The sequence below is a fragment of the Coregonus clupeaformis genome, chromosome 11 (genome assembly GCF_020615455.1).
Source record: "Coregonus clupeaformis isolate EN_2021a chromosome 11, ASM2061545v1, whole genome shotgun sequence".
NCBI lineage: Eukaryota > Metazoa > Chordata > Actinopteri > Salmoniformes > Salmonidae > Coregonus > Coregonus clupeaformis.
In genome coordinates this window covers 8214392-8229297 of record NC_059202.1, presented here as the reverse complement: position 1 = coordinate 8229297, position 14906 = coordinate 8214392, and the positions used below count along the sequence as shown (strand labels likewise).

Sequence of the window (14906 nt, the reverse complement as noted above, 5' to 3'; positions counted from 1 at the left end):
CTGACTATTTTCCTTCCCTCCTCCTCTCCCTTCCTCCTTCTGCACTCCATCCTTTGCTGCCTGGCTGTCTGTCTGCCCTGATAGCGAGGTTCCTCCATCCCTCTCTCTCTCCCTCAATCCCTCTGTCTGTCCCTCATTCCTCCCATACTCCCACCCATCCCTCTGTCTGTCAGTGTGAGAAGTGAAGTCTGTCCCCATGGAGACAGGAGACAGAGTCACAGGGTCAAGGGTCAGGTGAAAGGTTGTGACCCTATCCCATGACCACTAGGGAGCAAAGAGAGGGCATGTCACACCCCACCTGTCAATCAGACAGTGCTGTCAGACACCAGACAGAGAACTGCATCCTGTCACAGACACAAGCCACAGAGACACAAGCCTTTCAAAGACATGCTGTAACAAACCTCAAAAGATATCTTATGTATCAGTCACTGTCCTCATAGATTTCTGCATACTGAAATCTGAGGGTTTTGTTAGGAGATTTGTGTTTTAATTAATCACAACATATAAATTAGAGCAAAGATCATCAACGAGATTCAGCCGCAAGACTATTTTTTCTTGAGTGGATGGTCAGGGGGCCGGAACATAATTATAAATAATTTGTACTCTGCAAATTGATGTGGGCCGCCAGTTGATGATCCCTGATATATAGGGTGAAAGAAGTCCCAACAAGAAAGGTGTCCTCCTGAGCTTAGTAGCCTGTCTGTCCTCTGGTTGTGCCGACCATTAAAATCATTAGCACTTAACTCTAATCTGTATGGAGCCTGTACAGCTATCGCTGCCTGCCTTCACAACCAGACATCTCAGACTATCAACACACAGCTTCACCAGAGGTATAGAAAACAGAGGCCAACCTACGACTGGACTGTCTCACTATATAGAGACACATTCAGAGGGTTAGATACTGTGGTAATATCAGCCAAAATCAAAACAAAATCAACACAGAAAAGGTTCTGAGGTAAGGAAGTGTGTTTTTATCACTCTGAAGATTGTGAACAATTATTATAACATTTCTCAAATTAAATCAGCAAAGTCAACCCCTATTGAAATGTACAAAATAATGTTGTAAAACAGTGAACTCATTTTATAAGAGACACTGACAATTATTTGGTAAATAATTTTTAAAGACCATTCAATGATGATAATCAAAATTGTAAATACTATTAATATGTATATCCTTCAGTATAATTGTACAATTGTGCTTCATAAAATGCTAAATATTTGTTTAAAAAGTATTAGAAATAACAATAATAAACAAACAATAAAATAATATGAATAACTATTCTATTAAACACAATACACAATACAGATTTTGTTGTGAATGTGTATACTTTTCACCTTTTTTGGAATTGTTTTAAAGTAATAATATAGCTAGCTTACAAAAGTTGTGTGTGTTATGAACCAGGTGATCAGTGAGCTGAGGAGGAGAAGGGACAAGATGGCGGATGTTACCTCAGACTCCAGGTCAAGGGTCAGGGGGCAGGGTTCAGGGGTCACTATCACAGATGGAGGAACTTTCTCGACGTCCTGAGGATAGGGATAATAAAGGCAAGGATTAAAACGTAGTAAAAAAAGGCAGAAAATAGTTTCACTAAAACATGTGCTAAGCTTCTGTACACTCTTAGAAAAAAAGGTGCTATCTAGTACCTAAAGGGGTTCTTAAGCTGTCCCCATAAGAGAACCCTTTAAATAACTGTTTTTGGTTCCAGGTAGAACCCTTTTGGTTCCAGGTAGAAGGGTTCCATGTAAAACCCTTTCCACAGAGGGTTCTACCTGAAACCAAAAAGGGTTTTACCTGGAACCAAAAAGGGTTTTACCTGGAAGCAAAAAGGGTTCCCCAATGGGGACAGCCGAAGAACCCTTTTGGAACCCTTTTTCTAAGAGTGTAGAAAGGAGGGAGGTGAATGAGAGAGAAAAAGAAAGAAAGAGAGAGAGCATATTAAAGCCTCTTTATACATTTTTAAGCAACAATGACAGCCATTCATTTTTCCGGTAATCTCATTCACACTGAGACCATATGGACCATGTCCTGCTTAGCCAGGAGTTCCCACTACCACACACCACTCTGAGAGAGAAAGCAGAATGTGAATGACATACACCCTGACCACTGGAGGTGCAGTAGCCTAATGAGTCCTGTTATGTGTACTTCTAATGTGTGCTGTTGAGTGTGAAGTTGACCAGGAGCTGTAGAAATTGATATTCATTTGCAGACATTGTGTAGATAAATAAGACGGTAAATATAATCGAAAGCCCACGCGTACAAACACGTGCATGCGCACCCATTGGTGTGGGATGTAGCTGCTGGCAAAATTTCAAGGAAACACACACACACAGAGAGAAGGCTAGGACATGGCACCAGTGTGTGAGGTCAGGGTCTTTCCCATGTACAGATAAAGGAGAGAGGAGCAGAGGAGAAAGGAGGAGAGAGACAGAGGAAGAGCTGAACAACACTGTGGGTCACCTTGTCTGGCTGGAGATCAATGTCTGTTAGACTAGAGAGAGAGAGAGAGAGAGAGAGAGAGAGAGAGAGAGAGAGAGAGAGAGAGAGAGAGAGAGAGAGAGAGAGAGAGAGAGAGAGAGAGAGAGAGAGAGAGAGAGAGAGAGAGAGAGAGAGAGAGAGAGAGAGAGAGAGAGAGAGAGAGAGAGAGAGAGAGAGAGAGAGAGAGAGAGAGAGAGAGAGAGAGAGACCTGCATTCCTGGGGCAGAGAGGTACATAAACACAGTTGATTTAAATCAGTGTCTGACTGCAGTAGATGGGTAAATCACCTCACAGCTTCAATGAGCTGCAGGTAAAATACACAGGGGTCGGGCTCTGCTCCAACTCTACTCCACACACACACACACACACACATGCATGCACACAAACGCATGCACAAACACACACACAGCAGACTCTCTGACCTGCAACTCAACTGTTGAAAACATAAACAACACTCTGAAGGAATGTTTATCTGTGTTTCAGAAGACTGTGCTGCTAAATTATAATTATATCATAATTAGCTTTCATCTATTGTCCTTTAGTTATGTATTCTGATCAGGAGGGGTTTTCCAGCAGATTCAAAAAAGGTGCTATCTGGAACCTAAAAGGGATATTAGGCTGTCCCCATAGGAGAACCCCTTGAATAACTAGTTTTGGTTCCAGGTAAAACCTTTTTTGGTTCCATGTAGAACCATTTCCACAGAGGGTTCTACCTGAAACCAAAAAGGGTTCTAACTGGAACCAAAAAGGGTTCTCCTATGGGGACAGCTTTAGAACCCTTTTGGGACCGTTTTTTCTAAGAGTGTACAGTACTGCATGAGATGGATCGTAGAGCACATATTGCTAAATAATATTGGAAATTCCTATTTTACAACAAATGTGTTTATCACATGTATGGGTGATTTGGGTTTAGACAGATGTTATACAACCCGACAGTATCAAACATTCACAAACACCCACACATATCTGTGGCTATCCAGGAGCTCAGTCTCATCAAGACAGTCGACAGAGAGAAGTCAATACGACCCTGTATAAATATACCGCTTCCTCACCCTGCAGCCCGCACCACGACAGGAGGGGGGAAATGCTAAATTATTAGCTTTTCAAATAAATGACACATAACTCAGCCGTTGAAGAGAGAGAGAGAGAGAGAGAGAGAGAGAGAGAGAGAGAGAGAGAGAGAGAGAGAGAGAGAGAGAGAGAGAGAGAGAGAGAGAGAGAGAGAGGGGGAGAGAGAGAGAGACTGTGACTCCTGCATTCCTGGGGCAGAGTGATGGACGCACTACAGAGGTACATAAACGCGGTTGATTTAAATCACTTTAAATGTAAATGTTTATCGCGACGCACAGAGAGATGCAGATGGGGAGTGAGTGGAAGAGATTGAAATTGTTTCCTCTTTTGAATGTGAATATTGTATCTGTTTAACCCTTTGGGGTGCTGTTGTAAGGGCAAGCCTAGGTGTGTGTGTCTGTGTGTGTTTGTGTGTGTGTGTGTGGGGGGTCCTATTAATTAATATTAATAATAGCATAATTGCTTTAAACAAAAGCAGCTTTCATACTGCATACAGAAACGACTGCAGAAAAAATAGCCTAAATGAGGAGGTGGTTTCAACTTTTGCTCTGTTGCTCAGTTTCTTAAAGGAAAACTCCACCCAAAAACTATCTTCTGGTATTTGTTTCATTAGTCCATTGTTGACATAGTCCCAAAATGTTTTGCTTGTCAAAATACAGAAATCATCCCAGTATGATGCATTTTGCATCATATGATGTAAAACGCAGCATCATATGATGCAAAATGCATCATACGGGATGATTTCTATATTTTGAAAGTTACATTTCTTGAAAACTTGATTGCTGACAAGCAAAACATTTTGGGACTATATCAACAATGGACTAATGAAACAAATACCAAAATATATATATTGTATATATTGTACTCCTGAGTGGCGCAGTGGTCTAAGGCACTGCATCGCAGTGCTAACTGTGCCACTAGAGATCCTGGTTCGAATCCAGGCTCTGTCGCAGCCGACCGCGACCGGGAGACTCATGGGCGGCGCACAATTGGCCCAGCGTCGTCCAGGGTAGGGGAGGGAATGGCCGGCAGGGATGTAGCTCAGTTGATAGAGCATGGCGTTTGCAACGCCAGGGTTGTGGGTTCGATTCCCACGGGGGGCCAGTATAAAAAAAATATGTATTCACTAACTGTAAGTCGCTCTGGATAAGAGCGTCTGCTAAATGACTAAAATGTAAAAAAATATAGTTTTTGGGTGGAGTTTTCCTTTAAGAAAGAGCATGAGTATAATATGCAAGCAGAGGAATTGAGGGCATTTGGATGATCTCAGATTTTTTCATAACAATGCATATATTGAATTAAATGCATTATAATAAAGGGAGAAACTAATCTGCTCATATAGATTGTCTACACTGAACACTCAATAGACAGACAGACTGGATGAATGGATGCTTTGATAGACTCTCTCACCGCAAGGTCAAATAAAAGACGCAATGCTGGACATTGACTTCCTAGCACATCCACTTAGTCACATACACACGCACACGCACACGCGCACACACACACACACACACACTTCCTGTATTATACTTATGCTAAAATGTTTATTCTATTCTACTGAGCCATTTACTTTATATTCGTATTCTTATATTTTATTATTTCTTATTGTTGTTACATTGTCAATAAATAATTTTGTTGGATGGTGTATACCATGTGTATCCAGTACATACGACTAATAAAACTTGAAACACACAATGCACACACAGCCATTGTGCCATTAATAAAGGTATTAAAGTGAAGTACATAATGTTGATTCAAATGTCAATAAGAATACATTTCAAAGTGATTTCCCATTGTTGACCTCAGAGAGAAAGTCCAATATTATGACAGGAGACAACTGCATTATCTGTAATAACCTAATCATTGGACATAGTAGAAATGATCGCAGCGCACCAGTCAATATGCTGGGACAGAGAATGGAATTACACTTCATGCTGATTAAATTAATCCTAATATAAAATCTGTAAGTGTGTGTGTGTGTGTGTGTGTGTGTGTGTGTGTGTGTGTGTGTGTGTGTGTGTGTGTGTGTGTGTGTGAACGGTACATCTGTTGTGATGCTGAGGTGTAAAGAGGAAGTAGTGTCCTCTCTGTTCTGTTCTGCACTGGCTGCTCTTACACAGGAAATGATCCGGTAACACAAGTGTAAAGAGGAAGTAGTGTTGTGTCCTCTCTGTTCTGTTCTGCCCTGGCTGCTCTTACACAGGAAGTGATCCAGTAACACAGGTGTAAAGAGGAAGTAGTGTTGTGTCCTCTCTGTTCTGTTCTGCCCTGGCTGCTCTTACACAGGAAGAGATCCGGTAACACAGGTGTAAAGAGGAAGTAGTGTTGTGTCCTCTCTGTTCTGTTCTGCCCTGGCTGCTCTTACACAGGAAGAGATCCGGTAACACAGGTGTAAAGAGGAAGCAGTGTTGTGTCCTCTCTGTTCTGTTCTGCCTTGGCTGCTCTTACACAGGAAGTGATCCAGTAACACTGCATCCTACCTCATACTGGTTCTGGCTCCCACACACACATGCACGCACAAGCATCAAAGATGCACACACACACAGGCTCAAATGTATGAACACACACAAATACTCACACACACGCGTACACACACACACACACGCACACACACACTCACACAATTATCTCAGGCATGCTGCTAACCCAGGATGTAAAGGGAAACCATCAGTTAACTGTAATCTGCTTAAATAGAATGAATTTGCTTTTCGAATATCTATTCCAGTGTTTCAAACTCATGCACACTTAAAAAGCTCTCTCTCATTATCACCCTCACACACAACCACACATGCATGCACACAAGCACAGCAAAAAAGCATGTGCAGTAAGTAGGTGATTTCATGGGGAAATGCATTCCATCCATGCCTCTCACTCTTTCCAAACTAGAATGTCTACAGATTAAAAATGAATTATAAAACAAAAAGTGATAGCCAATAACAAAATAATTCAATGTCCCCATATAGGTATGCTTCTGAGGAATGCATAGCCTTGCCTTCCTTATAATGCTCGCGCGTTCTGTTATAACCTAGCCTTCATACCAGTCAGAACTGTGTATATGATTATGCAAACCAGTCTTTGACAACATTAGCAAGATGATAATGTTATTACCATTATTATGCTGAAGAAAGGGAAGGTAAAAAAGGATGCAACATTGCGGGTAACAGGGACGAAACAGACACAACACACAAAGACATATATCACATGCTGGATTCTCCCCTTTAAAAAACTGTCCCGTGTAGTTGTAATATTGTCACAGCCATAACGAAACGTGTATTTTTTTCCGTTTACTCATTTGATTAGCCTATTTCAGATTCCAAAATCGACCGAAGAAATATGACAAGATTGATCATGAAATGGAACCAACCATTTAGCGGTTCACCATATGACTAGCCCTGCATTAAAAAACTTCCGAAGACATAATTTTCCTTTTCTACACTGGACTAATAGCTTATGTTCCACCATAAGCAAATAGTGAGCGATTTGTAGCATATTCGTTGAAAAAAACTTCCGGGAAAAAAATGACATGTTGAACTTCGTTCTAGGCTACCCTCTGCGCATCAAGTAGCCTAATTCCCTTTCAATTGAGTTTATGGTAAATATAGGGACCGTTTTTATTGAACAAAATAAAATATGCCAGTTACTATGTTATATCTCCATGCCATATTTAGAATTAAGCTTTTGAGTTGAAGGTTTCAGGGTCGAGTTTTTAGACTGCTATCGAGCAAAGAGCAAAAGTTTGCTCTTAAATTAATTATTAACAAAATGGGACTGGGGACCTGTGCCCGGAGTCACGTGAAGTGTGCATAAAACAATCCGCATATGTAGCCTAGCCCTAATGTCTAAATAAACTGGAATATTTCATTTGGACTTTTGTATTTCTCTTTAAGCAATTAAGCAACAGGTGAAATAAATCGTATTTCTGCACAACACAGCGGAAGAGCTAAATACGACACGTTATTACGGCGTCTTCAACACAACATAAAGTTACTGTATGCTTTTATAAGCAAGAAAACATTTTTTTTTGCTTTAGGTCTATATTGTCCTCCTAAGATTTGTATATAGCCTACAGCACAGCAGGAGGCAAAAATGTATTGAGATTACAGGAAAGGTCTAATACTAAAACACAGAAATTATAGGCCTATAGGCTATTTCCAAATGCTTTTATGAACTTAATTTTACCAAGAATTAGGACTAATTTGGCCTTAACCACGAGAGTTGCCTATTAGGCAAGTTAAAACCGGTGATAAAGTCAGCATAACAATAACTTAAACATGCATGAATAAAAAAGAACATAAATGAAAGTTTAAGTTTCCATTCATAAACATTTATTGATGAATGGTGGGAATTTGGATATTCCATTTTGAACATGTAAGATTGAACCGTCTCCGACTGTGTTGTCTAAACAATGTTTTATGTCATTTCCTTAGACACCAGGACATCTTTTCAGAATATATCCATAGTTCACCATCATTACATTATATATAACAACATTTAGTTATTGAACACCACGTAAATATTTCCAACAATTCCCAACAGTCAACTGTTTTCCGATCGGTTTAGACTCACGGGGTTGCGGGTAACATGCGTGGAATAAAGTCAAACAATTTATTAATTTTTCAGAGAATGACACATTTTCAGATGAAGGGATTTTCCCCGCTCTTATTTGTGATTCGTCATAACACTTTTGATAAAGACAGACTGAAGCTTCACTTGATTTAAGAGCATGCATATAGGCCTATATCTGATTGGTCCTTTATGTCATTTCCTTCTTCCACACTTGTATCGAAGACAAGAAAATAAGAAAGAAAATAATTTAGTGCATTTGGACAAAATTGATATAAAAGTAGGCCTTATTTAATCTAAATAATCTTACAATATTAAAAAATAAAAAGCAACCTGTTGCGTGACAAAACCCATATTGACTGAATATTCACTGAATTAAAATATATCTTTTTGAATTATAAAGGCATCCACAGGAATCCAGAAGTAGGCTAGAAAATGCCAATCGATGAGTAGTGGGCTACACACACACCGCTATAGGCACGACGGTGTAACACACCGCACTCTGTTCAAGAGAAGATAGAATTCCAAATGTCCTGTCTGTCTTTCTCCAGGCATAATCCGAGCCTGACAAGTGAAAGGTAATGCGTCAGCGGGTTTGTGTGTTGAGAATGAGGCTCAATGTCAGAAAGGACGGCGAGAGGTGAGGAGGGGAGGAGGGTTGAGGAGACTGATGGAGGATGAAGTCCCTTCACTTTTTGGTCCCAAATCCCCCAAAAAGCGATGAGTCCAAACAAATACATAACATGCCGTTGTCATCCAAGAAAATGTAATAAGGCTATACAACGTCATCTCTATAATATTATGCCATAGGCCTACTGTTTGAATGCTCAAAACATGAAAAACATGGATGATATGAAAATGGGGTAAATTATAGCCTACAAAGAAGCCATTCAATATATATATATATATATATATATATATATATATATATATATATATATATATATATAGCATAGTTACCTTTCTGTTAAATTTGACGAAATGTACTTTAGGCCTAAATTAAAGACAGGCCGATTGAGCAAGTTTTGGACGTACAGATTATGAATGATCATTTTACACTTTTGTCCCACGAAACAAAACGCACACAAATGTTTTCTTATTCCTTTTTAAAATACAAAATAACGACGACAAAACACAACGAATAAGATGTATACAGGCTATTTAAAACACTGTAATCCGAGTGATTAAACCCGAGTAGGCCTAGTAGGCTAGTTTATAACACTTATATATTTACATTACAAACCTCATTTAACACGGAACATTTACCTAACCCCATTCTCATTAAATATCGCCATAAAATGTGTAAAGAAAATAAACAAAATATGAATTTGTGTCTTTGCCAATCCCCACCTTTACGCACAGAAACTTTACGAGCCTGACAAAATTAAGAACAGTTTATTTTCCTCTTTAAAAAAAGTGACTATTTTCTAAACCGTGAAACTCACATGAAGAACTCTGGGGATGAGGGGGTGTTGTCGCTGCTGGATCCGTTTTCTCTGAAGCCGTTGGTGATGAGCTTCTCGTACTTGTCCTTGTATGCGTCCCTCTCCCTGGCCAGCCGCGACATCTCCGCCTTGAGGTGGTCCACCTGCTGGACCAGCTGCGTCTTCTCGCCCTCCAGAACATGTCTCTGCTGGACCCGCTTGTAGCGGCACGACTGGGCATAGCCTCTGTTCTTTAGGGTCCTCCTCTTCTGTTTCAGCCGGATCACCTCCTCCTTGCTGACCCCGCGAAGGTGTCGGTTCAGCTCCCGTACTGACATGGTCACCAGCTGGTCGTCCGAAAACCGGTCGTCCAGGTCCAGGTGTCCCATGTGCTGGTGGCTGCCCGCCGAGCTAGCGTTGGACGGGACCCCGGTGGAGGGGTGGTGTCCCCCGGCGTGGTGGTGATGGTGGTGGTGGTGGTGGGGACCTCCGTTCTGTGCTGCCGCTGCAGCGATAACAGCCGATACCACAGCCGCTGCTGAGCCCATCTCCTCCCCGGCCATGCCGCCTCCTGTCCCGGCCGCCCCGGCAAACTGCTGCCCTCTAGCATAGCCATCGAACGACTGGAGCTGGTGGCTGCTGCTGATCAGCGCCTCTACCGCGTCTTCGGGGCTGAAGCCCAGCGCTTCGGGATTCAGCTGCTGTTGGTAGCCGCTCATCCAGTAAAAATCCTCCAGGTGAGCCTTCTGCTCGCTCCCGGAGCCCGGGCTGGGCGCCGAAAAGCTTGGGGAAGGGGGAACCGAGCTGCAAGGCGTGCTCATCGGGGTGGAAGACAAGGATCCCCCGGCGATCAGGCGGCTGCACTGGCTGATGCTGCGATCCGGCTCCAACGGCTCCTTTTTCACTTCAAACTTCATCAGATCGAAGTCATTAACATATTCCATGGCCAGGGGACTGGTGGGCAGGTCGGAGTTGCTCATTGCCAGTTCTGATGCCATCCTTTTGCTGCTGCTGCTGCTGACAGCAGTCCTCCAAAGGGGTTGAGCAGCACCTGTCAAAGCGGGCTGCGGTGACAAGCACTGAGCCAGTTTGATTTCTTTCTTTATTTTATCTTCTAAAAAATGTGGGAAAAACAAGGGGTTTTCTAGCCTAATTGTGCTGCACACGTTTTTGGTTTTTGAAATGTGATCTTTTTTCTCTCTCTCTGTAACTAAGTGTTTGCACAGACGCACTAGAGCAGCTCGTGCGTCGTTCTCTCCTTTTTCGCCCTCTCTCTTCTTGTCTGCACGCGGTTCTGTGTGTTTCTAACATTTAACACTTCATGCCTTCTTTTAGGATTAGTGCGCGAAATTGAAGGAGCTTCACGTGTGCGGTGTCACTGGCAAATTCCTGCCTTGAAGAGAATACAAAAAAAAAACTCCACGCCAGGCTTGACCGAGAGAGATTTTTTTTAAAAAGGGATCAACCCCCGCAGACGAGTTAAAATGCATTGCTGAGTTTTATAGGCGTCCTGACGTCAGGGCTCAAATATTAAATGGTCTTGGACTCACAGCCAATGGGACATCTCACTCTGAGGGGTAATTAGCATAATATTAGAGAATCCAATATTTTGGGAATTGACCGAGCCTATCAGTAGACAGTTAACCCTCCCCGGACTACATTTTTACATTTTAGTCATTTAGCAGACGCTCTTATCCAGAGCGACTTACAGTTAGTGAGTGCATACATTTTTCATACTGGCCCCCCGTGGGACATAAAGACAACATAAAGACAGTAAATACAAAATAAAGAAACACTACAATACATAGCCTATTGGTTATAACGTGGTCCTTTGTAACTCAATTGGTAGAACATGGCGTTTGCAACGCCAGGGTAGTGGGTTCGATCCCCGGGACCACCCATGCGTAAAAATGTATGCACACATGACTGTAAGTCTCTTTGGAAAGAAGTTGTCTATAAATACCTACATAGGCTATAAGTGACATAAAAAATAGAGTTAGTCGTCTATTAGCTACCTTATGAATAGATTTACAGAAGTATTGACACTATTTACGTTAATCAATCAAGCTGTAGGCTACTTTTGTCAGCGTAATAAAGAGGCATATTCTATATCTTTTAAACATTGGGGTTGTAAAACGAATGTAAGATATCCAATTGCTTATAATATTTCGAAGGTTAGTGTTAGGTGGTAGTTAGTAGGCCCTAGGCCTATTATGTTGTGTGTAATTACTTAGAACTACTACGTCTTTCATTGTGGAATGATGGAGATCGATGAACGTAAACACTTTATCTTGGAACATTTACCAGTCAAATTGCAGTCACTTCTGTCAGCCTATGCGTGTATGAAACCTAATTCAGAGCTATTTGGCCTGATGGACATGTTCAATTGATAGCCTACGTATTTTCTTTGACTCTTTTCATATTCTCTGGTAGCAGTTCTTGGTCAGGGAAGTCGTTTAAAGTACACTTGTGTTTTTGTCGATAGGGTTGTGAAAGCATGGGTCCGGCCATGTGAGTGGCTGTTAGCAAACCCAACAGCGCCACCCTTCGGAATAAGACAGTAGGCCTAGGTAACGAACATTAGTAACTGCAGGTGGGTGATATATATATATATTTTTATATATATATTTTTTAGTCATTTAGCAGACACTCTTATCCAGAGCGATTTACAGGAGCAATTAGGGTTAAGTGCCTTGCTCAAGGGCACATCGACAGATTTTTCACCTAGTCGGCTCAGAACCAGCGTCCTTTCGGTTACTGGCACAACGCTCTTAACCACTAAACTACGTACCGCCCTGATATGATCCCCTCTGAGGATGTAATGCTTCTCTGTTTCTGTTTATCATTACTTTGTATTACGATAACACATATTAGGGGAGAGTGGGGTAAGTTTAGTCATTTTTTACATTCAGCATCACTCCGTCAAGGGAAATCTAGTATTCTTTCTAACAAAGATATCTATATATATTTCAGGATGTTGTGTATCTCTGGATAAAGTTAATGTAAACATTACAGTTTTGAAAACATAGCTTGTCCAACAAAAGTGGTCTCTTGGCAAAACTTACCCCAGGTATGGAGTAAATTGAGCCATGGGACAGGGTAGGTTAAGCCGCCTACAAATTTCTGTACTGAATTAAATATTACTTCCAGGGCCATAACTACATATTTACATTTAGCAGACTATCTTATCCAGAGCAACTAGGGTTAAGTGCCTTGCTCAAGGGCACATCGACAGATTTTTCACCTAGTCGGCTCAGGGATTAGAACCAGCGACCTTTCGGTTATTGGCACAACGCTCTTAACCACTAAACTACCTGCCGCCCCATATGAGGACTAATGAAAAAAACAAAATAATATGTTGTACACAATAAAGAAAATCAATTACGGTTCAACATGTAAATATTGCTCCCAGTGTTGATCAAAGCTCAGAACGCTTATATTCTTGATCTGCCAGTTCTAATCGCGCTTGCCTCTTTGCGAATGAGTGGAATCATGAATAGTGGTTTGTTCGCCTTTTTAGCAGCACATTCACCACTCTTTCAAACGGCAAAGGCCTGAGACGTAAAACAAACTACCCCAGCTCGGAGTCAGCTCAAGGAGGCAATTTGAGAAGCTGCTGACAGTGTGTTTGCAAGATCCCGGAAAAAGGCCATTTTAAAACTGTCCCGTGACTCCTGCAGTGTCTACTGACATCCCCCAAACATATAAAAACCGTCTCTCTGAGAATGAGTGCACAACTGGTAAATAGTTGCTTATAGATAGGCCTATGTCAGTCAGTCAGGTGGCTAGCTGCCGGCAGAGACTTCTATTGCAGTAACATTGAACGGCTCTGGCTAGTATTACTTAGCCAGCTAAGAATGAAGTAAGAAGCTAATGTTAAACAGAGCCTACCTCAGCAGGAGCAAAAAATTGCCTATTACAATGAACAAAAATATAAACGCAACATGTAAAGTGTTGGTCACATGTTTCATGAGCTGAAATAAAAAATCCCAGAAATTTCCCATACCCACAAACAGCTTATTTAGCTAAAATATTGTGCACAACTTGATTACATCCCTGTTAGTGAGCATTTCTCCTTTGCCAAGATAATCCATCCACCTGACAGGTGTGGCATATCAAGAAGCTGATTAAACAGCATGATCATTACACAGGTGCACCTTGTGCTGGGGACAATAAAAGGCCACTCTAAAATGTGCAGTTTTGTCACACAACACAATGCCACAAATGCCTCAAGTTTTGAGGGAGCGTGCAATTGGCATGCTGACTGCAAGAATGTACACCAGTGCTGTTGCCAGAGAATTTAATGTTAATTTCTCGACCATAAGCCGAATCCAACGTCATTTTAGAGAATTTGGCAGTACTTCCAAACCACCTCACAACCGCAGACCACGTGTAACCAAGCCAGCCCAGGACCTCCACATCCGGCTTCTTCACCTGCAGGATCGTCTGAGACCAGCCAGTCGGACAGCTGATGAAACTGTGGGTTTGCACAACCGAAGAATTTCTGCACAAACTGTCAGAAACCGTCTCAGGGAAGTTCATCTGCGTGCTCGTCGTCCTCACCAGGGTCTTGACCTGACTACAGTTCGGCGTCGTAACCGACTTCAGTGGGCAAATGTTCACATTCGATGGCCACTGGCACGCTGGCAAAGTGTGCTTTTCACGGATGAATCCCAGTTTCAGCTGTACTGGCAGATGGAAGGCTTCATGTGTAAGGCTTCATGTCGGCGAGGGGTTTGCTAATGTCAACGTTGTGAACAGTGTACCCCATGGTGGCAGTGGGGTTATGGTATGGGCAGGCATAAGCTATGGACAACGAACACAATTGCATTTTATCGATGGCAATTTGAATGCATGGTGATACCGTGACGAGATCCTGAGGCCAATTGTCGTGCCATTCATCCGCCGCCATAACCTCATGTTTCAGCATGATAACGCACAGCCCCATGTCGCAAGGATCTGTACACAATTCCTGGAAGCTGAAAATTTAAGCGTTTTCCAGTTCCCGCCAATATCCAGCAACTTCGCACAGCCATTGAAGAGGAGTGGGACAATATTCCACAGGCCACAATCAACAGCCTGATCAACTCTATGTGAAGGAGATGTGTCTCGCTGCATGAGGCAAATGGTGGTCACACCAGATACTGGCTGTGTTAGAGCCGATTTGGGCATATTTTGTATAAAAGACTGAACATACTGAGCTCCATGTACATTTGTGTAAATATATTAAATATTAATGTATATGATGAAATATTAGGTACGTACCTTTATGATTTATTTACTGGATTGAGATATATTCATTTGTTATTAGTGTAACTCAGTTTTTGGCCCCCCCTCTTGCCCATTCATTGTACTGTGTTAATTGTGTTAGT

At 41.9% G+C, this 14906-nt stretch overlaps 1 protein-coding gene across 1 annotated transcript in view; it reads right to left on the bottom strand.

Moving 5' to 3' along the window:
- LOC121576374 (transcription factor Maf-like) overlaps positions 1–10999 on the bottom strand; it is a 49015-nt gene extending 38016 nt beyond the window's left edge. Inside the window, exons 1-2 of the mRNA XM_045223431.1 lie at positions 9556–10999; positions 1450–1524 (exon numbers count right to left, since the gene is read on the bottom strand). Of these exons, the coding sequence (XP_045079366.1) occupies positions 1497–1524; positions 9556–10532 (1005 nt within the window). The 5' untranslated portion in view covers positions 10533–10999 and the 3' untranslated portion in view covers positions 1450–1496. The remainder of the gene's footprint in view (positions 1–1449; positions 1525–9555) is intronic.
- Between the last annotated feature and the right edge of the window lie 3907 nt (positions 11000–14906).